At 34.4% G+C, this 27,021-nt stretch overlaps 2 protein-coding genes across 2 annotated transcripts; one reads left to right on the top strand and one right to left on the bottom strand.

Annotated features, from left to right (window-relative positions):
- Window positions 1–250: 250 nt before the first annotated feature.
- Window positions 251–14,489, top strand: Smp_180970 (hypothetical protein; the record flags this gene model as incomplete). The annotated part of the gene is made up of 2 exons (XM_018796145.1): window positions 251–325; window positions 14,433–14,489. The coding sequence occupies 2 exons, from the start codon at window positions 251–253 to the stop codon at window positions 14,487–14,489; spliced, it is 132 nt and encodes a 43-aa protein (XP_018650387.1).
- Smp_191220 (hypothetical protein) lies at window positions 5,114–5,464 on the bottom strand (the record flags this gene model as incomplete). Its single annotated transcript, XM_018796146.1, has 1 exon — window positions 5,114–5,464. The coding sequence occupies one exon, from the start codon at window positions 5,462–5,464 to the stop codon at window positions 5,114–5,116; it is 351 nt and encodes a 116-aa protein (XP_018650388.1).
- Window positions 14,490–27,021: the final 12,532 nt, after the last annotated feature.

Genomic DNA, 27,021 nt, shown 5'->3' with positions numbered 1-27,021 from the left:
CACTAGTGAATACTATACGAAATACAAAAAGGATTTGAGACTATCTTTTAATTCAAATACCGTTTAAAAGTCCGTTACGTGCATAATAACGATGATCAATTAATAGTATAAATATTATAATAAGGGGTTAATTATTTCTACAAAAGAATGAGGTTAAGTCAATCTATAAAATGATAATCATACTATTACCAATGACGTTTTTGTTCATTCATTGTATAATTAAGGGCATAATATGCATATGTTTAGTCATATGTCTAAAGATATTCTTTTCCCATATTTTAGTTCTCCATATCAGAAATACAAGTGTTTTTTCCTCTTAGTTCAAGTAAGTGGCACTGAAATGCAAACCAATGCATCAAAAATATCCTACTTGATCATCACTACACCAATATGTAAAAAATAATGAATAGATTAATGTACTAAGCAAAATCCAGATGACCGTAGCTATAAAAATCTATAAAACATAAACAGAATCCAGGATATCATAGTAATCTTAACAAATATTGGCCAGTGAAGATTTTTACAATTTGATATGCGTAGAATGAATGTCATGTTGATATGACATCTTTGTAACAAAAGAAGGAAAGGTTTATTGTATGTGAATTATAAAGTTGCATAAGAGACCCCTGTCATTTCACTGCCATTTCTTTAAAATTGAATAAATATGAAACCGCCACGTAATATGAATTATCTAATAAAATTTTGCAACACAAAACTCAATTTTCCTAAGGTGAATAAATTCATACATATGGTTTTAATTTTCAGTGGTATTAAGTCCTACAAATGATAAAGCATGATATCAGAACACCATAAAAAAGTTAGTTTCAAACTTTATCTGAATAAAAATAATTTTATATAAAATGAAATCATTATCAGTCTAATAGAAGAATAAAACCATCAAGTCGGAACTTACTGACCCTTATTTCCAACGTATAGTAGTTACCAATACATCCAAATTACAATCTAATGTCAATAGATAAGTGTTTAATTTCAGCGATTATGCAAGAATCCACGAATAAGATTTTCGGTGATTTTATCAAAGACATGAAATATTATTATTCAGCGTCATTGGTCTACTTGCAGTCTCGTAATAGTACGCTGGGGTCGAACAACGATTCTCGTGTCATGTCCTCCCAAAAAACACGATTAATTTATACATATTTTCACACCTAGCCCCCAAATGCCCTGGTACGGCCGAGAGTGGGGAGAGTCCGCTCTCCCTCTTGAAATACTCTTACATGGCCACGCGTATATAGCCACTGCTAGGGAAGTCCAACTCACTGCCTTCTCGTGGCCACGATATTGTTTACGAAACTGAGAGGACGAAAACTGAATGTCCAGCGCTTAAACCGGGTCGGTGGACACTGAGTCCACCTAGAGGAGTTGGAAAACCCTCATTCCAAACCAATCGTGCACATGGGCTTCAGTATCCTGAGGGGACAAATGGCGTATGAATCAATCATTGGTTGCCGTCTATCATGGGACTGCATCTCCTCACGATGCTCCAGTGCCTTGTGGATTAGACCTTTAGGTGACAGGCTCCGGGTGTGGTCCCCTAAGAAAGCCACCTGCTTCAGTTTGGGCACCTGGACAGTATCACAACCCTCACACAAATCAAATGAGATTTGTGCGGCGCATATGTATCTGTTCCCCTTTGTACCAATATTTATGTGTTTTGATAAATCAATAAATAAAACACCTAGAAATGACTATATATATTTTTTTAAGAAAATCAAGATTCTTCTACAGTAACACTTCATTATCGATTAATATGAGTTATTTATTACTGATAAACCATTAACATTAAGAATAACAAATTTCAATAATACTCATCCTTACGTTGAACTATTTGTTCACCTTCTTACATTATTTATGTACAAAGATTCTATCATTGTCGACGAATTCAAACCATCGTTATCAACTGAATACTTAAAAAAAAGAAGAAACGAGTCATCTGACAAACTATTACTCTAAAACATTTTCTTTTTTCTAATATGTAATAAATGAGTCAAAAAATCAATGAAAAAAAAACTAATTCATAAGATGTCAAAGACATTTAGATAACCAAATGTTACTCATTATAAATACCAAAAAAAAAAAACAACAAAAAAACGACAACTATATCATACAACAAACACTAAAAATTTAGTGTCATTTTATCAATTAAATAATTGTTACGTAGATTCTTTTTTTTTTCTTCTTCTTCTTCACATGAACAAATCTTCATGATTGATAACAACTATAAGTCAAGTTATATATTTATATATCTACGTATTGATTGTTATTTTATGCAAAAACAAAGCAAAAAAAACAAAACAGAACACAAATGTTCTTGGAGTAAAAGTTATCAACCATAATTTTCTAACTTCTTTTTTTACATATAACTATATAGTAACTAACTACGATCAAGGTTAAATTGACTGTAACACTAATGTAAATAAAAACGAGTTAAAATAATATTCAATATTGTATCATTGTAGATCAACTAAATATTAAGACTATTTCTTTATAAAATGCAACCATAAATACATATTCTATATGGAGGGTTTTCTGTGGAGATTTTTAAGTAATTTTTATGTATACTTGAAATCACGAGTCAGTTGAAGCTAGATCACCGTAGAAAACCTGGAAACACACTGGACGGCCATTTCGTCCTTTTGTGGGACTCCTCAGTAGTCTGTTGTAGAGATATCAACTCACTGAAGACAGTTGGTGAACCGTTGCTCAGATTTCGTGGATTGGTTGAAGTTAGACATTAACACCGCTGGATGCCGGCTGACTCAGTGGTCTAGTGGTTAAGTGCTCTGGCGCGAGACTAGTAGGTCATGGGTTCGAATCTCGCGAGGCGGGATCGTGGATGCGCACTGGTGAGGAGTCCCACAAGAGGACGAAACGGCCGTCCAGTGCTTCCAGGTTTTCTACGGTGGTCTAGCTTCAACTGAATTATGATTTCAAGTATACATATTCTATAGGTCAGAAAATTAAAAAGAATGTTGAATGAATTGGATACTTAATATTATGTGCCAATGATAAAGAAAAAAAAAGAAACAGTCAAACCTTTATTAATTAAACCATTGGTTTCAACTTATTTAACAAGTTGACCATAAATGTTGATATATATTCACAATTCATGCTTTTTTAGAAGAGAAATGTGTGACCTATACTGTTTATATAAAATAGTAAACTAAATATCTAACAGTTACCTGCTTCATTTTGGATACCTAGGCAGTATCACAGTCCTCACACTAATCAAATGAGATTTGTGTGGCGCATATATATCTGGTGCCCCTTTGTACCAATCTTTATAAATACTAAATAAATATAACAGTTCCTTCTACTATATATGCTGAAAATCTTTGTAGGACACTATCATAGTTTAATTATTACGTACTAGTTTAGCACTTGACGACTATAGTTATCTACAAAATTTATAAAGATTTTATAAAATTACATAATTTAAACTATATATGATAACAAAACTCTTCTACTTAAAGTGTTCCGTTTATAATCAAGAGTTTATTTCATCACAACTATACATATTGACATTTGTTGAAACTTTGTGTATAAATTTCTATCACCCTTTTACTGAAAAGAAAAAAAAACTCAACGAATAGATAGTTTCCCAATAAATGATGCTACCTAGATACTTATTTGGTTAAGACAGGTAAAACAATCAGTTCTGTCTTATTTTTTATAAACAACATTTAAAGTCTTATTGAATAAAGTAACTATACTCATAATTCAATGATCTTTACCTTCTTTTTGGTTTTTAATTCAACTACTTCCATTAAGTATAATTAGTAGAAATCTATAGGTGTCAATCATGATAAAAAATACCAATCTTAATTCCGAAATGATTAATCCTTATATTTAATTTTCCATATAAAACTAATCAGCTTAAGGAAGCCATTTAATCATAGTTAAACTTAATATATAAATGATATTCATGAAATGATGTAAATAGTTTAGATGTGTTTAACGGTTATAAAAAAAACAAGTGTAAATACCTGTTATAAATAGTTATCATTCCAAAATTGAGCATTGAATGAATTATTTACTAACATTAAATTAAGTCATTTGTATGTGAAGGGAGTCTTCTTTTAAGAAATTTACAGCAATTAATCCCTTTGATAAATTTCGATAATGTTATAAGAAGACGAAGATTATCAGAACTATGTAATGAGATATTAGCGTACAATACATTTTGAACAATCTGATCACACATAATATACTTGTTAAGAACATTTATATATAAAAGAGTAGAGGATAAACATTCATCATCCTCTATTACCAAACATATAATTGAAACAGGTCATAAGATTGATCTTAACTCGGCTTTTGTGGTGTTGTATAAAAGTGTAAAAGGGTGTATACTAAGGTTTATTGAAGCCTTAGTCATACAAAAATTTAAACCCCCTTTGTGTATTCAAAACCAGTTTGTTCTCTCCTTAAACCTACGTTGGTAATATTAGCTTATTATCCAGAGTGATTAAGTGTCAAATTGTTTTCACATTGTTTTTATTATTATTAACCTTGTCTATTTTTACCCCCCATTTCCAGTCTAGTTGACCACTGCTAGCCACTATCCATCTTTGCTTATAATACTTGTGAATTAAGGTTATATCGAAGCAATACGCACAGTATCCACATATGCCAATAAGAGACTGACCAGCTGCAGTCCTAAACATCAATGGGAAGATTCAAACAAACAATACTAAGTTGAATTTAGTTGATCTTTTATTTTTATATATAAATGTTCTTAACAAGTATACTATTTGTGATCAGATTGTTTGAAATGTATTGTGCGCTAATATCTCATTACATAATTCTGATAATCTTCGTCATCTTATTACATTATCGAAATAAGTCATTTGTATTAACTGGATAATTTGAAAATCGTCTCACATTGGAATGTGATGGGTAAATTATTTTATTCATGGAACTAATCCCAATATATTTTGTTTTCTAAAGAAAAGAAAATCTTGGTGGAAAAAAATAAAAGAAATAAACAATAATCAACACATATGGTTGCTAACCGATAATATCCCCTTATAGAGAAAAAAAAAAGTTAAGGATTTTGATGTAAACACACCTGGAATAAAAGTTTCATATTTCACAGGACTACTGAAAAGTTATTTTTGCATTGTTTTTTAAAAATAATGTTTTTTTCCCTGTAATTGATGAATATACAATAAAGAATAATACAAAAAAGGTTAACAATTAATTTCTTACTCTGTTGTAATTTATCCCTGAAGCTATTTATACAAGAAAATTTCATAGGTGGTACATGAGCTTCTGTAAAACGTTGTTCTACTTCATTAAAATTTTCTTCAAAATTCACCCATCTTGCTGTTTCCAACCAAAGAACTCGAAAATGAGCTGCAACTGGCATTTTAAAAATTGATTCATTGAATTGTAATCCACCATCCACTCTTGGTACTAATTCTTGAAGTTCAATAAACATTTGTGTTGGATAAGACCCAGTATGAAAACTGAGTTTATATCCTTCTCTATTGTCGGAACCTCCACTGTGCTCTTCCTCAACAACTATAATATAATGAAAGATAATTATGTTTAAGCAAATTATTACAAAAAATAGAAGATATTTTAATGATCTATTTCAGATAACTATTTAATAATATGGAAAATAAAACATCCAGTTATCAGATCGTTAAAGACTAACATTTCAACGTTTTTTTAATTTAGTATTTTGTACGGAAAAAATGGATGATGGTTTTCGTCCAGAAGATACAGGTGTTTATTAACAGTTGTCTACGCAAGATACCTCGGATCCGTTGACCAGACACTATCAGCAACAACCTACTGTGAGTGAGAACAAACCAGATTTCAGCGGAGGAAGAAATCAGTAAGAAGCGCTGGAAGTGGATAGGACACACTTTAAGGAAATTACCCACCTGCGTCACAAGACAAGCTGCCACATGGAATCCTGAAGGCCAAAGGAAAAGTGGAAGACTAAAGAACACATTACACCGAGAAATGGAGACAGACATGAAAAGAATGAACAAAAGTTGGACAGAACTAGTAAGGAAAGCCCAGGACGGAGTGGGTTAGAAAATGCTGGTTGGCGGCCTATGCTCCAATGGGAGTAGGAGGCTTAAGTAAGTAAGTAAGTAAGTAAAGGATAAATTAAATTATACTTTATTCCAGCCTACATGAAAAAAACTATCTATAATATTTTTTTCACAATTCAGTAAATGGATATCTAGTTGATAAAAAAATACTTTCATAGTTGAAAGCGTGAGTCAATTGAAGCTAGACCACCATGGAAAACCTGTAAGCACTGGACGGCCGTTTCGTCATATTATAGGACTCCTCAGCAGTGCGCATCCACGATCCCACACTCACGAGGTTCGAACCCAGGACCTACCAGTCTTACTTACCACATCCTACATAATGATTGGAATGAATTTGTTTAGAACTAAAACAATTTTCTATTAGGATTTCATTCAATGAATATATCACTAAAAGCTTGGAATATACCTTGAAATGTTCTTTATCATATCTACCTAAAAGATCTCATATTAGGATAATTATTTATCCAAATAAAAAATTTATATCCAATGTGATAGTGTATATATATTGGCATTAGGAAATATAAACTTTAATTTAAGTAGGTCTGTAAAACTTTATTGTCATTGAAGTTTGTTCTCAAAAAAATCCAACCTAAAAAAAGATAAGAACCAGAAAGATACTTCCTTTTCATTAATTTCATGCTTATTTCTGTATAGTTTAGATTATCTTTGTAAATTGCTTATTATTTTTTTCTGGTATTTATAATATACAATAATCAAAGAAGATGGAATATATTTTTCACTGTACTTTTATTAAATGTGGGAAATCTAATAAACCACACCCTGAATAATTATAAGAAATGTTTCTTTGTTTTATTTTGGAATAAAACATTTTATTACATAATTTCTTATGTAATTTATTTATTACATTATTATTTTATTTTTTTCATAGTTGAAATCATGAGTCAATTGAAGCTAGACCATCATCGAAAACCTGGAAGCACTGGACGGCCGTTTCGTCCTATTATGGGACTCCTCAACAGTGCGCATCTACGATCCTGCACTCGCGAGACTCGAACCCAGGACCTACCAGTCTCGAGCCAGAGATCGAGATTCTCCACAAAACCCCCTCTGATCTATTTTATTTTTGTGAATTGTAAATTAGGCAGAGTACATCATTTAAGAGACTGTAACATGTGAATCAAGGAGTGTTGTTTGTCATATAAAATAAAATCGAATCGTTAATGTTGGAGCTGACTAATATGTAGTGTTAACTTGAATCAGTTTATAAGTGAAATAAAATGGTAACATAAATGATCAGAATAAATGTAGTTGACATAGGGTAAGAGAGAGAATAATGGAATCACAAATCAGAAATTACGTAATATATAGAATAATATAAAGGTAGAATAGCTTTTCTAGATGTTCTACTTACAAGGAGAAAAGACGGTTTATTAAGGAGAAACATAAACAGGAAAACATCGTGGACGGGTCAGTATACAAATTTTCTTAGTTTTGTTCCTCTACAGTACAAACGGAACCTGATTAAGACATTATACTATAGAATCAAGACCATATGATCTCAAGATATGGTCGAAGATGAAACAAAAGCATTATACACGACCGTGAGAGAAAACGGATACCCAGAGAAATTTATAAATAAAAACATAGCTAGTAAAAGAGAGCAGAAAGAATGATTAACTGTGAATAAAAAACTTCTGTATATACGTCTACAATTCAGAAGCGATGTACCTAGTGAAATGTTAAGACTGAAGCTACGAAGATCAATCCAAAGGCCTTTAATGTAGGTAAACTACAACTAATGTCTTCCACACGTCCAATGATCACGCCGATATTGAAAAATAAATTGCCTAGACTAGCCACTTCTTTCTGTATCTATCAATTCAACTGCTCCTGTGGGGCAAGTTATATAGGCAGATGTTCTAGGGATTTGTTTACTCGAGCTCGTGAGCACCTCCCAGTGTGGTTAAGTAAAGGTGTAGTCAAAACGGTTAACAGCTCTATTTTAGCCCATTTAGTTCAAACGGGACATAGAGCCAACATCGAGCAATCTTTCACAATAATATATCGTGTTAACAGCAGTCTACCTAATTCTGTCAGACTGAGAATCCTTCAGACGGCTGAGGCAATTGCTATTCGGATCAAAAAGTCAGAGCTTTGCATCCAAAAGAAATATGTCCAGCCGCTTCTTTTACCCTGACCAACTTCAGGGTCAACTTGTTAATAATCAATTTCATAATATGGTGACATTAATTTTGATTAATATTCATTTTTATATCCTGAACTTATTTTATCTACATATCTTACCAGTCATTATTATTATTATTATCACATTTGCCAACCTTTTACAGAAATTTATTCAACATCCACATCTATCTACTATATCTGACCTAATTCATATTATTCTACATATTACGTAATTTCTGATTTGTGATTCCATTATTCTCTCTCTTACCCTATGTCACCTACATTTATTCTGATCAATTATCCTTGCAGCTGCAAGAATCATGCGACAGTAAAGGAACTCAGTGTGTTTCTTAGTTATTCTGTCAAGCTTGCCATAGGGAATACTGATCAATTATCTTACGATTTTATTTCACTTATAAACTGATTCAAGTTAACACTACATATTAGTCAGCTCCAACATTAACGATTCGATTTTATTTTATATGACAAACAACACTCCTTGATTCACATGTTACAGTTTCTTAAATGATTTAGTCTGCCTTAAACTTGGCCAATTGTAAATTAGATTGCAATGTTCTGTATAAGATATATCATACTCTATGCTCATTTCTTATGCGATAAATAGACTAATGAACTATAGCTAAATACGCACAAGGAGTTTCTTTTCTTTTTGTAATTGCCTCCTTTCTTGATGTCCATTCTGACGACAAAATTATTAGAATGATAGCTTTTGTTTATATTTAGTAGGCATTTATTAACCTGATTTCAGGTTGGATTCCAGACTCTTATATTTCCATTTGGCGGGTCAAGTATAGGAGATCTTATTGTCTTATCAGAAATGCTGCTGATTAATGCATAAATCATTTTAAGCACCCTATATGTTACAAACACTTCCTATAAACACCTACTGATTACAAATCGTATTTACATTAGATATGTAAAATCAGCTAATTTATAAAAAAAGAACTCATTTTTGAAGAAAATTGGCTATTTGCAAGTTCTTCAGTGATTACCAAACCATTAAATTTTAAATTCTAATGTACATTCTTGTTTTCCCTTTACTTTAAAATGTCCAAGTAAAATGATCTAGAGTCACTCAGTTCTGCAGTTAAGATTGATAATAAAAAGAGTGATAATTTTTCCGTGTCAACATTACCACAGAATAATTAATGACTTCAATGTGCCATCGTGTTAACCTACTACCACTACTACTAATAATAATGATAATAATACCGATCAGTACCATGTTCCAAAGAATAAATTTTTAAATATTTGTAATAAAGTAATCAACTTTCTATCTAATGAAGAACCTAAATCAATATGTTACTGATCTACATATATGTACACAAATATACACATAGTACAACATAATTAACAGAATTACCATATAGAATTGTATCCCTTGGCATCAACTACACTATGGTTTAATTCTTGTTAATTGACGATGTGGAGTTTTTTGCTCCATGAAGTAATAAATACATATAGTCCTTTATCTATTGACAAGGATTAATTTGCATTAGTACAGAGCCATTCCTTATTACTTCAATTGTAATATTGACTTCAACCAGCCTTAATGTACATGATACACACATAAACATACAGACAAACATGCTCATTATGTATTGTCTTGTGATCATAAAAACCGTAATAACGATAGGCTCCTATAATAAATTATTGTATGTCTAGCGTTTACAGTTCAGGCTAAAATAAAGGGGTGGGAAACTAGTACACGTATACATTTTCGAAAAAAGTATATATAATTGATATGTCTGCGCCACAACTATCACTACCAATCTCACAACAACTGAGAAGAATAAATGAACGATTCGTTTTATTAATTTGTCTGAATTCTGACAGCTGATTCATTCATTTACATGTAAAATAAACATAATGTTTTCGAGAAGAGTATACAAGTCAGTAAACAGAAGAAACAGTTCAATTCAATGATAATAATCATAAATTTAAATACAACAAAGTACTTTTCATTATATCTTTGACTACCCCTTATCCTGTAAAGGATACCTCTTAATTTCATCTCTAAAATCAGCTTAGTTTGTAAATGAAAAGAATCTTAAATAACAAATCCATCAATTACCGTCTTCGAAATAGACTATCACCTTATTCCTATAACTTATTTTCAAATGATATTTTGTTTTTACAGATTAAACAAACAGTGTAACTATGAATGTGATTGTATATATGGCTCAGTGGTGAATACTCAAGAAAATCAAATTACTGACAGAAAACTGTTCAAATAAACATATTTCCAGAAATAAAACAAGAGGTTAATGAAGCTTTTACTTTTCAGTAAACAAAAACACACTTGTGTAAAAGTCACTTATTTTTGGTTAATGATTTTTTATTAAAAGAATGATTATTTTCGGTCTATGGTTGTCGAGATTGTTGAGTTTTTATTTGGATTACAAATCGATTAATGTCAGACCACCACTGAGAACCTGAAGGAACTGGACGGTCATTTCGTCTCAGTATGGGACTCCCCGGCAGTTTGTATAGGTACATGATCCCGATACTGATAATTATCATGTGCTCACTAGCGACTAGCTTTGAGAGGTAATTTTCGGGGTTCCAATCGGAAGCTGTGACAAGTGGAGTACAAAGTGTCGGGTGTGATGCAGTGTTACACAAAAGACAATGGAAGATGGTCGTGAAATGTTGTGTAGTGATTGGAATTAAACATTGACACCGTTGGATGTCGGATCAGTGGTCTGGAGGTTAAGCGTTTGTGCATGAAACTGAAAATCTTGGGTTCGATTCTCGTATTCGCGGTCGTAGATGAGCGGTGGATGATCGGTTCACAGTCTCAATTAAAGTGATTATTTTATTGAATATTTTGTACACCAGTAGCAGATCTGATCAGTTGGACAGTAATTCAGTCTATTCAGTTGTGATACGTGGATCAGTTTCTTGAACAAAGTCTCATTTCGGCCACTTTACTTAACTAAATAACTTTATCAAACCAAATGTAACCGTAGAGACAATAATATCACTAAGTGATTTTTACTAGATTGTATCTTGTTATTTACTGTAATCATTATTATTAATTATCAAGATATTATAAACTACAACATGCTCTTGGACAGTCGAATGGATGTTAAGTGTATTGATAATCTTCAATATGCTTCCCTCCTATGCTTTTAACCTGTATAAATCATGTTCTTTAGAACGTTTTTTTATATTGGTTTTTTTTCATCGTACAACTAATGCTTTGCGTATACTTGATGACGCATCTTCAATAATATCAAGATATAGCTGTTTACGCAAGCCCTTTTGCCAGTTTTCCTCATAACAACTAACGAAAGAGTGAAAAAATCTAGAACAGTAACAACCACAGTATTAGAAGTCGTAATTCATTAAGTATTTCAAAACAAATATCACATTACTCATAAAAATACTAATATAGAAAGAGCAGAATGATGACTTCTCCAAAAGATCATATTTTCAACTTGGAGACAGAAGGTCGAGAAAATTGATCTCCAGAAATCATCATCTTGTCTTCAGTGAAAAAGTTAGACTTCCAGATACAAAAAATCTTAAAATGTGAACAAGACTTCACAAACTTTGAAAGACCCAAGCGATAACAAATGTCCTTCCGGAGAAATTTCTATAAGAGACACTGTAATGTTTCCTCCTGAGTATAAGCTTTAAACTTTTATATAAGAAGCCCAGTACTATCATATTTTGTCAGATCAAGAAACAAGACGGTTATACCCCCGTCAGATTAACTAAAAACAATAATGTTTTTGTTCTTAAAGGGAAAAAGAACTCTCTTATATCAGCCCGAAAGAGATCCCTTACAGAAAACAATTAGCTTTTGTGCTTTAAGTAACTTTTAATGGGTTTGGAAATATAAATTCTTCCTTTACACATTGCTATAGTAGATGAAAATCAAATGCCAAGTACATTACTTAATTATTTTCATCAGTGTGAATGTTAGTGATGTGAGGAATAGTTCTAATTACCAACACTGGAGACTGTCATACCAAACACCTTTAGTTAGGTGAAAGATATTAGGAGGATCAGTCATAAGACTTCTATTTTTATTTAGCGGTATTCGAAATAAAGTCAGCGAAATATATTTATATTCCAATGTTCTTAAGTAATTAATTTTTATCAAGTCGTTTATCTAACGTTTTCCAACCAATCAAGAAAAATTACAGATTAATATGTTATTGAATACCAACATTAAACCTTTGAGGTCTGCCCAAGAAAGTAAAGATTCTTTTTAAAATTAAGGTCATAAAAACAGAAACTCATTGGTTCAACAGATAATTTTCGATACTGAATACTTAGCTAACATTTCTAACCAACCCTATTCATAACTACTGCATGATACCCGCCATTTTTATCAAATATACAAACGACTGTTATCTGTTGTCATGCTAATAAGTTATGTAATATTGATATTTAAAGAAGACAATAAGGAATCACAAGTACTGAACGGTCAATAGTTTCTCATTCATAGTTAAAGAAACTAGCGATTGAAGTTGAGGTAGGCTCTACCCCTTAAGCATGGAAAATTACATACAATACTTAAAAGTCTCTTCATAATGTCCCTCAAAAGTAACTTTGATGTTTCGGTTGAAATATTAAGAATAAAGGGAGAAGAATGCAATGGGAAGGAAGAAAATACAGATTTTTGACCAAAAACAGTATAACAACAATCGACTGTGACAATTTTGAATTAAATAACCTTTAAGAAGTTCCACAGAGTGGAACGAATCAAGATCCAAAGTGAAAATATCTCACCTCCATTGATATCTCACATAAGGATTACAATTAGTTAACAGTATAAGCAACCTTTAACCATAGTTCATATTAAATCCCTTCATTCGAAATTTTCAAGTCAATTACACTCACCATTACCCAACTTTAATTTCGTATGAATAACATCACGATTTGATCTAAGTTAACCATGTGATAATGAAAATGTGACAATGGAGAAAGCTTTTAAAAGTTATCAAATAAACTCAGGTAATTTAGTTCAGGGGTTAAATTACTATGTTAAGCAATATCAAGTCACTAAATCAAATGAAGTAATCAAGGTCAGTGAGTGTAATTTGAGCAAAAACGAAACTAAAATAAGGCTAACTTGATAAGATAAAACAAGAGTTTCGAGACCATTTGGTACTATGTTCTCTTAGTGCACTTTAGATCAAACAATTCGTATCTCCAAATGTTGAAAATGATTCTAAGTAGGTTCGAAGCAAAATACATTTCTTACACCATGTTTTTAGAAACAGTCAGTCAGTCACAACGTTAAAAAAGATATATTTGTACATCCTGCTTCAGTTCGGGCACCCGGGCAGTATCACAGCCCACACACAAATCAAATGAGATTTGTGCGGCGCATATGTATCTGGTGCCTCCTTGTACCAATATTTATGTGTTTAAATAAAAATAAAAACAAATTTGTACATTGGTTCAAGTTGCCAAACGCCGTTAGTACAGAAAGAGTAAATTGTCAGGTGAAATCCTAGAATAATAGAGGCAGTAACGTTATCAGTAGTAATGGGAAAGATTAGTCATAGAAGATATGAATCGAGAAGAAAATCTAAATGAGTGAAATAAAAGCATAAAACAGTCATGAGGAATTTCGAATCTCAGATTTTGGAAGAAGACAAAGGACGTATGCACCAGAGTCATTCTAAACCGTTTTTAGCCATTTTTCTAACCACTAATCATGATAATCACGGGGACCCCAATCAATACGAATAAGAACACTCTGTTTCTTAACATTTATTGTTTTTTTCACCCCATTTACTATTTATAATGATCAAGATGAATTTTATTCAGTTGATTTATACATAGGACAACTAAATATAACTTTATTTAGTGCAAATTTTTAACTTTTCAAATTAATGTTTCATACAGTTTAGTAAAATGAAATGTGAATCCTAAGGAACTTTAGGAGATTGAAGGGAACGGCTTAACAACAACGATATATATATATATATATATATATATATATATATAGTAGTCAGTTTAAAAATAGTTCTGCAATTACGTAGACCTCATTTCATATGAAGATTATATTTTTCTTAATAAATAATACTTAACTTGTCATTCACTTAGTAATTATGTCAGACTTTGTGTATGTATGAAATTTGTTGCTAATTAAAAATAAAAAAAACATTATGGATTTCTCTCTCTTCTATTAATTATACAATACAGTTACATATCAACTGTCGCCGTAAAAAAATCAACATCGCAGTGAAAAAAAAACATTAACTAACAGAATATTATAGTTAAAGTGATAGGTATATTAACAGCTGACCTACCATATAAATCTTTGTTCATTGAGCACCAAAAAAAAATTTATCTGGAACGTAGATCAAATTAGATAATACTTTGATAAACTTGTTTTTCAATTCTAAAAAAATTAAAAAAAAGAAAAGTAATTATATAAGAAATTTCGAAATCACTATTCACTACTATTGGTTCATTAGAAATATCAATGATGTGTGAAGAAAGAAAAGAGAAACAAACATATTTCTATAACACATAAAAATAAACATATATGAGTTTCTATGTGAAAAATCAAGGTTATTTTTTTTAATCGTTTTCCTATGAATGAATTTCAATTGTTAAGGGGGGTAAAGTATTGTTGAAATCTTGCTGAGTAAAGGTAAAATTAATCTTATCACTTGATGTAGATTAGTTCTCTGAGCTGGACGGTTTGGTCTTGGAGCTTTCATCGTCCTTCTGAACGACATCATCAGCAGAAACATCGGGTAGAAATGAAGTGTTTGAATTTCTTGTATTATCACTTCATTAACCAAGATAGATGGTTCAATGACACACAAAATACTGCACCAACCTGAGTAGTCATACATTGTAAAAAAAAGTTGAATAGAAAAACTTGTTATGAGGATGTACGAACGTTTTTTGAGATTTATCCAAATCTCAACTGAACAGATTTGTTTAGTTTAGCACAGTATTACACTCAATATAAATCTAGATCAATTATCAATGACGTAGGACCTAATAGAAACACGCTATAGGTCATGTTACAGTGAAACACAACATATCAGATAGAAGTTAACACTATAGGAATCAGAGAAGTCAAAATAACAAAACTTATGACTGCAAAAATTCAATCATTAAGTATACACTTTAAAAAGGTGGGATTATATTGCGGAATAAAAGTATTAAAGAATAGTAGGACCCAAAACTTCGAGGAAGGTAAGGAACCAGCACATTTTCACGGAATTGAATGATCTAAAGCTATGTGAACTATAGTCTTAATCCAGAAGCCAGTAAATAAATGAACTGTTTTTCAACCTTGATTTAACCCAATATGAACATTTTAGACCAATTACAATTACAATTATCGCTGTATCAAGATAAAGTGGCCGAGCATTTGTAACTGATATTTTAACAATCTCACGAATTAAGTTTCACAGCCTCATCATTCGGTTAACCATCCTCACCCAGTGCTGTTTGTTTAGTCTCGGTACCGTAAATTCCATAATTCAACCATGCGCATATAGGGCTTCAAAGACAACTTCGACCAGTCCATTTGTATCCCATTCATATTCAATACTCTTATAAGTAAAATTACATAGCGCTGTAAATTAAAGCTTGAGCACAATACTCACCCTATAATAAATTACATGATATCTTTCTTAACCCTCATATGGTTAGAGCTAACGAAAACCAAAATGGTATTTTTTATCTTTGAGGAGATTTTGTTGTTCTTTGACCTGCTAGCGCAGCTGATGCCCACAAGATGAATAGATTTGCAAACGCGACAAAATATTTTACTTCTCATGGTTAAAACAGAAAGCGCCAAGGCTAGTCTTTACGCAGTAGTTAAAATTTAGAAGGGAAAAATTACATCTTAAATTTTAATGTGGTCTAACTCAGGGTGTCTGATAAACTCAGTATCTCGTATCAAATTGGTTACCTAGAACAATAAAATTGTATATTGGCTTGAGATGAATCATTTAGATTTGTAAATGACTGATATTGAGGATGTTTCCCCAGACTAGTGCGAAACGCTCCATGCTCATAACTAGGAGAAATGAACACTAATATGAAATACAAACTAGAATCGTTTGTGTTCATTTCTCTAATTTAAATAGTCTAACGAATTTTCATCCAGGAAGTGGTGTTATCCGAAAACTGCTGGAAGTTGTTTCAGTTCACTGAAGCCATCAGCAGTAAGAAACGTAGCTTCATTGGGATCATTTGTGAGGTTATTAGCATGCCAATTAGTAGTCTTCAGAATGAACTCCAGTGCTGCACCAAGGATTTTGAAAGATCATTTTGGTTGATATATTGCCCAATGATCACTAATCAGATGTCTCTGTTTAGTTTGTCTAATGGTTGTCTATCCCTTCAACGAAGTGAAAATCATTAGGGAACTCCAACCTTTGAAAAGTCACAAGTCACCAACCTCAAATAATCTATTCAAAGCTTCTTCAGAGTGTGGAAGTGAACTTCATACCAGAGCGTTGGCTGAATCGTTTGAAAAACCTTTAGAAAAGTACGCATCATCATCCTGGAATGAAGTGGTAGGTGTTTTTATTTTAAGAAGGGTTTACAAAACGTTCTCGAAAATTATCAGGGTAAAAATATGCTGCCAGCTCTTTAAAAAGTACTGAACTTCACTAAAATAAGCCCATGAAAGGTCAGACATACGGGTTGTTGGAGAGAGACATCCCAACCGGTGTTTATGAAACCTTCCATTTTCAGGGTGTTTGGCAACAAGATTTTCTGGGGTAATCCTAGCAAGCATTTGGTGTAAAATGTAGTCAATATGTACTATGCATTTAACATTTCTTTCTGTTCCTTGGGGATTTCGTTCATAAGGAATTTGTTGTTTACACCATACAAAATGGTAATTGTGTTTTTTACTATCTATTTTCAAAGACATTCTCACGCTCAGGAATTTATCTGCACTCTTTCTATGTAGTAAACTATAAGAACTAGCCAAGCTTTACATGTGTATGAGTGGCTGTTTGAGTTTTGTTAGTGACGTGATAGATCAAATCAGTTTATGTTTAATTAGATGTCACATTTGCTAATGACGATTCAGAGCATCATTAGCGCCACAAAAAGTAAAATTTACAACCCTTTGATGAGAGTAATGCTAGTCTTTAGTTGCAAACTCAGGCCTCTTTCGGCTGAACACTTTATATTACTATTTCTGTTGATCATTTTTATCTTGTTGGATGGATGAATCACATCTGACGACATTATCGTTTGTGTAAGGTCGGGGTTTGGAAATGTGTGTTTCAGCAAAGTGAGGAGAATCCATTTTTTATCAGTATATTAAATCATCTCTTTAGGTACCATAGAAGAGTTTTGGAAATTCCGATTTATCTCGTTTCGTAATTTGGATAATTTGTTGGTGCCTAAACAAATTGGTCAAAAGGAAAGGTTTGGCAGTTTAATGGGAAATCCATAGTCCACAAGACAGTTGCATCAGACATATTTGTCGGTTTGTTAATACTCTTGTCATGAGCTTTCAGTCGGTCAGTCAGATAAAACGTAGGACCAGGCACATTTATGCATTGATCCAAGTTGCCACAACTCATTAAAAAAACAAGATGAATACCAAATTCAAAGAAGTAGTTACTTGAATGGTAGTAATATATAGAAGAGAGATTGTGTATTGGGATATAATAAGGGAAGAAAGAATTAATTGGTAGAAAGATATGAGGCAATTTCAATCTCACGGATTAAACGGAGACAAAGAGTGTATACACCTACGCCATTGTGATCGATTCTGAGCCATGTCATCCAGAGTCTTCTACCATTGGTTATGACAGTAGCGTGAACCACAATCAAGTAGTCTGCATTTACCAACATGGCTCAGACCGAAATTTAGTGACTTCATGCTCTGATGCCACGTTTTGGTTTGGCCGCCCCTAACTCTCTTCCAACCATCCCCAATACCAATCAGAATAGCGCGTCGTGGTAATCGATGTCCAGGCATACGTAACACATGGCCCAACCATCTCAGTCGATGAAGATTCATCACCTCATTAACTGATTTACTATCGTTCCCTAATACCCTGCGTCTAACCTCACTATTACTTACCCGGCGATCCCAGCAGATGCGAGCAATATTTCTAGGGCATCTGTGGTCAAATACTAGTAACCTACGAGTATCTTCTACTCTTAATGGCCATGTTTCACAGCCGTGAAGTAGAACAGAGCGAACTGCTGCGCAGTATACTCGTCCCTTAATTGATAGACAGATATCTCTTCTTCGCCAAAGGTGACGTAAGTTGGCAAAAGCCAAACGAGCTTTTTTAGTCCATGCTGAGATTTCGTCAGACACCAACCCATTAGGGCTGATCAGACTTCCAAGATAAGTGAAGTTGTCGACGCGTTCGACTACTTCACTCCCTATCTTCAGTTCAGGTGTTGACGCAGGCCAGTTCTGGAGTAACAATTTACATTTGGATGGGGAGAAACACATTCCAAACATACTGGCATTGTTACTCAGTGCTAACAGAGGACTCTACATGTTATCGGCGTCTTCACTAAACAGGACTACGTCATCTGTGCATTCTAAGTCGATAAGTGGACCCTCTGGTAGGAGATCGATTCCTGAAAATTCAGTCGACGAGAGTTTTATTTCCAGCAATAGGTCTATAATGAAGTTAAACAAAAATGGAGATAGTGGATAGCCATGTCGAATACCAATTGAGGTTGCAGAATCAGATGACAGTTCGCCATAAGCTCTTACTCGACTGGTAGTGTTCGAATAAAGAGCCTTCACAAAGTTTATGTACTTCTCAGGTACACCTTTCAATGACAGACACTGACACAGAACCTCTCGATCTACAGAGTCAAATGCTACTTCTAAGCCAAGAAAAACTACCATTGTCGGACGTCGATAAGCATGCCTGTGTTCTTAAACCTGACGAATAGGGAATATGTGGTCGAAGCAGCTACGACCAGGTCTGAAGTCAGCCTGATTTTCTCGTGTTTGCAGTTCACTAGTTTTTGTTAGGCGCTCGATAATTATTGAGGCAAGTATTTTAGATGCTATATTAGTCAAACTAATTCCTCTTTGGTTATCGCAGGATGATTTTGTCCCCTTCTTATATTTTGGGACAATCAGAGATTGTGGCCAGTCAGATGGGATTACGTCCAACTCCCGGATTTCAGCCAAAATATTAGTCAACTTAGTCGATAAAGTTGGACCACCGTCCTTAAAGACCTCTGGAGCCAATCCATAAAGACCAGCTACCCTTCCTCGTTTCAGATTATTTAAGGCCTTTTGAACTTCAGGTAGGGTCAGAGGGCCTACTTCAATGTTCCAATCAGACTGTTTGGGAATAGTGGGTAGTTGTGGCAGCTGAACTGCTCCTTAAAGTGTTCCACCCATCGTTTTAAACGTCTGGGCTAAGAGCAGATAAGGGTTTCGTCTTTTTCTGAGATTGTCTCACTCACACTTGACTTCATAATTCTGGTTTCTTTTGTTAGTCTGAAGAGTTGCCTGGTGTTACCTACAGCCGCTGCCTTTTCCATCTCTTTTGCTTTCGTTGCCCACCACTGCTCGCGATCGTTCCTTAGATTTTTAGTTAACCTAGATCTGATTTGTTTACGCTCTTCGTCATGTTTGGAGCCTGATGGGATGAGTTTACACGAATCCATCAGTGAAATAGACTTGGAAAAAATCCATTGGTTTTTTGGAACCCTATGGCTTAAATTACTAATAGATGTGACTGCTGTTTCCACAGCTGTTCGTATGTCTTTCCAAGCAGCATCTGGGTCAGTCTCGTTTACAGAACTGCCTAGATGTGAACCCAGTTGTTCCTGGAATCTACTTCTAGCTTTTTCGTCACTGGGTTGAACCCTAATGGGTCTTCTTATCGCGGCTTTTCTGCGTCCATTGAGGGGCAAGCAAATGTGTGTTCGTATTAGAGCATGATCAGATTCTAAACAAGCATTCTAATACGAGCTACAATCTTCTGTCGAGCCTCTCTAATGATGACTGATGGAAATATGGTCTGTTTGAGTAAATCACTGGTTTGGTACAGGTGATCGCCGTGTAACACAATGTCTCTTCTTATGCTTAAAATTAATGCTTGCTAAAAATAAACGATTGTCTGGGCAGTTGGAACAGACGATCACCACTATCTGTTCGCTGAAATGGGATACTAAAATACCCACCTAAATGTCTTTGTGTTCGGTTTAACCTGTCTAATTGGGCATCGAAGCCACCCGCTACGAGTACTATGTCTGAGCGCTTAGCTTTTTGAAGAAGTTCAAAGAGCTTCTACCCAAAGTTTGTGCTGATGATGTCGTTCAGAAGAATGATGAAAGCTCCACGACCAAACCATCCAGCTCAGAAAACAAAACTCCATCAAAATAAGTTGAGGATTGCTCAGTTGCTGTAAAACGTATTATATATAGCTATGTTTCAAACTATATTTTTTTAACTAAGTCGTAGTCTGAATGAAAATTTTAAACATCTTGTGATAGATTTTTTCTTAATCTTATATACACATTTAGGGCAAATCTTTTAAAACACTTCACCAAGCTTTTGAACGGTTGAATTTATGAATTTTCCAGTCATCAACTAAAAACTGTTGTGAACAGTCGAAAACCTAAAAGCAATATTATCTAATCCCTAATACGTTTGTTGAGGTTGATTATTGACATTTTCCCACCATCCATGTCCTACATTTTCTTCGTCAAATTAGTGATCTGTGAAATAATTGTGCAGAGACTGAACTTTGATTCCAAACGAGCAGGCTGAACAAAACCATAAGCGAACAGCATAACACCTTCACTTCATGAATTATTTTGTCAGCAGTAGATTCAAATTATAGTTTATGATTTTCTCTCTCAACAATATATGAGACCAATTGTTCCTCATGAAATGCATTTTCAAGCTCTATGGACAAATTTGCAAGGAACAAACCCAGCTTCTACGACAAAGTAAAACTCAATACCGACCAGTGGCCCTTCTCTCCATACCTTCAAAAATTATGGAATCCCTAGTATTCGACGGCATACTAGAACACTTATCATCCTCAAAGTTCTTCTCGCCTCAACAGCATGGTTTCAGAAAAGGTCATTCTTGTACGACCAACCTGCTGACTGCGGTGGATAAATGGACAACCATCCTTGATCGCAAGGGGAAGGTTGACGTCATTTACCTGGACTTCTCAAAAGCTTTTGATAGGGTCAACCATGCATGTTTTATCAAGAAGCTTGGACGATTGGGTATAAAACCCCCTTTAATTGACTGGATCACTTCATACCTAGAAAACCGACATTTTAAGGTCAGGGTTAACTTCACTCTCTCTCAGGCTATGGAATGTCCTAGTGGGGTCCCCCAGGGTTCAATACTAGGACCTCTTCTCTTCTTGATTTATATTAACGATCTTCCTCAACAAGTTTCATCTGATTTATTGCTTTTTGCTGATGATGTGAAACTTTGGAGAGAGATACGTACTCACAATGATATACTAGTTCTGCAGGAGGATCTGACTCGACTTCAAAGTTGGGCAGACGACAACGGACTTACCTTCAACACTTCAAAGTGCAAGGTAGTCCATCTGAGACATGTTGCAGACTATAGTTATAACTTAGGTAACTCACCTCTAGAAGTTTCCCAAGTTGAAAAAGATTTAGGAGTGTTGGTACCCTACGACCTGAAATCGTATGCGAACTGTGACAAAAACGCCTCTCAAGCAAACCTTGCACTGGTAACATTGAAGCGCATTTTTGGCCAGTTTGACGGTAGAACCTTCCACATAATCTTCAACAGTTTTATTCGTCCCCACTTAGAGCACGGAAACATAGTATTTCCTCCCTCCCTCCAAAAGGATAAGGTCACTCTGGAACGTATACAACGTCGAGCCACGAAATCAGTTCGGGGTCTCAAATTCAAACCTTATGAAGAGCGCCTCAAATCACTTAACCTTTACCCGTTAGAGTATAGGCGTCTTAGAGGTGATCTTCTTATGACTTATAGTATCCTTAATACTTCTGGTCATCCCCTTAAACAACTTCTTAAGCTTAGTCATAACACTAACCTCAGAGGTAACACCCAGAAATTGGAGACCCTACATAGCAGAACAGACTGCAGACACAACTTCTACTCCGTTAGAGTTGTCAAGTGCTGGAATTCGCTGCCGACTGAGCTAGTCCAAGCGACCTCCCAGGAGTCCTTTAAGAGAAAACTTGACTTATTCTTAAGGACTAAGGATAACATATTATTATGATTTACCAAATTCTTTTTTTCCCTCTATTATCGTTCATATACCTAGGTTCTTACCTGGAGGTATTGGTGATCCACTGCTATCAGACACGGAAGCCCGTTAAGCGAAAGCTTCTTCTATTCCGTCCTCAACCATTTGAACCATTTGAAATTCACATACGTCCACAAAATCACTACGGAGGAAGAGGTCTTCACTCACAACCCCCGCATACTCAGAATTCGTGTCATAAACGATATGACGCTATCAAATAATCTCCTCATATCTCAAATGTGGCGACACAATAAATGAAATTCAGATCGCTATGTATACGAAAGCCTAAAAGACCGTATGTGTTGAACACCCAGACTGCAGTGCAAAGTAAAACATCTTCAGCCATTTTGACCATCGCTTCAGGTCTAAACGTCCAAGTTATTCAGAAAACCTCAAAAATTACTTCTGTCGTTTTTAAAATAAGTTCTCGTAAGATAAACGCACACTGTTCTTATGAATTACTTAAAAAGTATAGGCTGCAGTAAGAAAGTACATTTAAAAAAACTTTATCATCAATATTGTGGCATGGGTTGCAAATACAATTAGTGTATGAGTACGAACCAACACTTCCGATGAAATGCAGTAGGTTTTTAATAGGACGAAATCAATTTTTAAAACTTAATTATGGTTCCAGAAGTATCTTGTCCATAAAAGTTTCATCAGAGCTATGACTCAAAATTTTTAAACATTCTAATCCATATGTCTTTGTTATAACAATAGTGAAAAATGCTTTTTGATACATATAAATGACGAACCTATCAGATGTAACTTTTTTCAACAACGGATAACGGAATAACAAAAACCATTTGAAATTTGGCCAAAATTGATTGATAAAACAAAATCCAATAGTGCAACTAACCCTATAAACATAGTATCAGGTTTATTGCGTTCCGATCTCGTTAACTGATGAGATATTTTTCGAAGTATTCAAAAAATCATTGCCTATGTCATTCGTATAACCGGTGCTGACAGCAAAAGCGTGGCAAGCGTTCACGGATGGTACAGACGTTTCATACTTTTCGAGAGATTCCAATATCACACTTTTAGCGCTGAAAATGGCCTGAGCGTGATTTTGAATGATTCTTGACCGCTAGTGAAGAATATGCTATCGAGTGACTTCGTTTTAAGTCTTTATTTAAAAGGTCATTTGTAGGATGACATATTGTGAGTATGTGACGATTTATATAATTCGTATCATGTTAAGAAAGGTTTGTGTTGTTTATTTTTGCTTCGTAAGAGAAGTTTGATATAAGCCTCGCAAAACATGTCATTCAGTAAGTTCAATACTTATTTAGGGTTAGTAGAACGTTATAGAATCGTACACAAATCATTCATTAGGCCGAACCATTTCTACGTTGGACAAAAAATCATTATTCGTTGTATAACTTATTAAAAACACTCAAGACTGAAGATCACTGACGCGGATCGTTCCACTGCACGCAGTGAACAGGCAGATGCTACAGTGGTTCCACCCACTTCTACCGTAAAATCTTAAAACTAACTTATGATGTTGCCTTTTAAAAGTATTTGTGCTAGGCAGTTACTCAGGAATTTGGTTCGCCTGCTTATTACGACAGCATATCCCAAGATAAATATTAACATCGACAAATAAACAGAGAGGTCACACCGTTCTCGTCCAAAGCACACATAGCGTGACCATATAAATATATCTCCTTTGTGGGTGATATGTAGAACTATGGTCGAAGTCAGTATTAAGTGCAGTTGTCTATGCTGCAAGGATAATGTACCTATTCCGCAGCTTCGTATTCAACATGATGTGACTACCTAACTTTTAAGACCTTACTTCGAAGTCACATTATTGCTTATATTGACTCATCCTATCATGATAGTCGTACGATGTTCACACTCCTGAAGAACAAATTTGGGCTGGGGTTAAGACAATATTGAAGATGCCACAAGTATTCGGAGTTTGACAACACCTTAGCTAGCAACCCCTTCTATAATGGAAATGTGCCAACTCAGTGAAACCAGAAGTCGCAAGATAAGGTCCTCAAAGATATACTTGATAGAATATAGATATATCGAGAAGTGACTAATCATAGCTGTACCTAAAACCAACTAATTTCCTATTGACGAGTTCCATGATTAAACAGAAAATACAAATACTGGAACTTTACGAAGAGTTTAAATTTTAATATTCCTGTGCTTTTGAATTTCGTTCATAATGTTTATTCAGCAAGTCTAATGTATTTGGTTTGAATCATTTTAGGACCTATTCTGAATCAGTAAATAGCGTCTAGCAAGTCCATAATTTCATTTACAAATACCGCGTATTTGTCCTGATCCCTCCTGGATTTTCTATCGAAATGAACTACTAGCCACTTCAAATATATAAAATATAAATACCAAGATAACCCAAGTAAATTTCACAACTACATGACATGGTTTTCTGCAATGTTTTTGATGCTCATTTTGTAGTTATCTCCACATAGAGCAGTCATATATTCTGCCTGATATATTACAGTCATGATTATATATATTATAATGCATCCTAAGACAGCATATTACGAGAAAGGGCATGACTTGCACATAACCGATCATTATCTAGGTCTTCATTAGATGCTTCTTTTATTAACGTAATATGTCACGTAATGCTAATTGTTGAACATTCTTCAGCAGCCTTCCATAAAATTGCTACGTTGTTTTCACTTTCCAAACTTTTTCCGTATCGTTGATTACCATGTATACTAATGTTTTCTTTCCAGTTTGAACTTACAATAATCTTACAAGTTGACCCATGATTCGACTTTATTGTGTTGTGGTTAACAAGTCCCACAAGTCTTCAACACTGACCATGACCTCAGTAGTTCAGTCGAACACATGCTAGCTCGCTGATTTTTCCAAACAAGATTATTGTAATGTATGTTTGTGTCATACCAGAACTTGTGTAGCGATCGAAATGCGGATATCTGGTCTGAAGGAATAGGATAAGCAAACTAAAGTTTATTCGGTTAGACCGAACTAAGTTCTTTTGTATGACGTACAGAACCATTTTGAGTAACAACCATTGTCTCTTATTTTATTGGTCTCATTTAAATGAAGAAAACAAACCATATCAAAAGTACGAAATACCTCTAACGATACAGTCATACCATCAGAAGATTCTCCTGTGCAGCGTAGCCTATCAAACAGCATAAAGACTGCTTAATAAATAGGTTTTCAGTACCGGAGAACTAATTGAAATATTACCGACAAAATGAGGTTAAATATCTACCTCCATTCTAGCAACCATTTGAGGCAGATTATCAAGGGTAAACAATAATAAGCCACTCCACCCATTGCAACTCATAGTTGGAGGTAAGGTCAGAGAAATGCCACTGGGCTCTAGCCAAATCATCCGAAAGTAAGATCATCGGATATCGGACAGCTTACCGACCCTCATCAAGATCAAGGACAACCGACGTGCAATAATACTTCGGCCTTGTACTTCAATTAACCGCTATTATTAAAACATGCTGTTGCCTAATGAGAGTGTTTGTTCTAGCCAATCACATGGTTGTGACGATAACGAAATCCAGGTTACGTATTAACTGCGAAATGCTACTTAGGTCTAATTTAGGATATCACACCAATACAGTCCAGTTCAAGTAACCCCGCAATCATCCTCATGAATCACCTACATTTCTGACCTATATAACTTTAGTAGGATGGTAAAAATACACCTCTGGTGGACAGATGTTATGATAAACATCTTCTCTTAATGGTGACGGACCATCTCTCTTATCACTGACCTGGGGCTCTTATCTCTGATATATATATATATATATACAAATTCTACATACATTTTGCAGTTCACCATGCTTTTTACGCTATATCGACGTCACAAGTTCACAAAGGGTCAGCGGAATTTTGAAAGACTCACATATTTCCCCTGTGTCTTATTTTTATCACCGCCATCATGGAGTCAAGTAAGCGCCACAAAACTAATTGCCGTGAAAATATCCATTTCTTAATGAATTACTGGTGTGGGGCCAGGGATATGTCACCGAACCCTAATCAACCAATTCATCAAGCTAAACCGTTTCCACTTCGGACAACAGGTAAGTGAACACTGGACATCTTACTAATGGTTGTTGAAGTCAAGGTTGACTAACGCAGATCGGTTAATGGCACACTATGGATCATCCTGTGTGTCAGTGTCAGTCCTATTTGATAGTTATCTGATATACCTATATGAACAATTTATTACGAAATTTTCCAGGTTTACTAATTTAATCTTCTTAGTAACTTTACTGCAGCCCAGTCTAACTTTGATGATCATATCTGTGGAACTAACATATAAGGGCTGTGTTTGTAATAAATTAATTCAATACACTCTGTACTTCTCTGATCTGTCCTCTTTAATAAACAATGGATTTTTGTAAGATTCTATAAATTGTAAGCAGTCACCAAAAAAACCACTTTGTGTGGTTTTCACGATAGAATAAACCTGGTTAGGTATTGTTCTCGGTATGTGATTCGTAATCAACTAGGGAATTGTAATATTCTCTCCCAACTCTGGTAGATTCATTATT

The sequence above is a fragment of the Schistosoma mansoni genome, chromosome 2, assembly GCF_000237925.1.
Source record: "Schistosoma mansoni strain Puerto Rico chromosome 2, complete genome".
In the NCBI taxonomy this organism is placed as follows: Eukaryota; Metazoa; Platyhelminthes; class Trematoda; order Strigeidida; family Schistosomatidae; genus Schistosoma; species Schistosoma mansoni.
The sequence above is the reverse complement of the archived record's forward strand: the minus strand, read 5'-3'. Positions and strand labels throughout refer to the sequence as shown.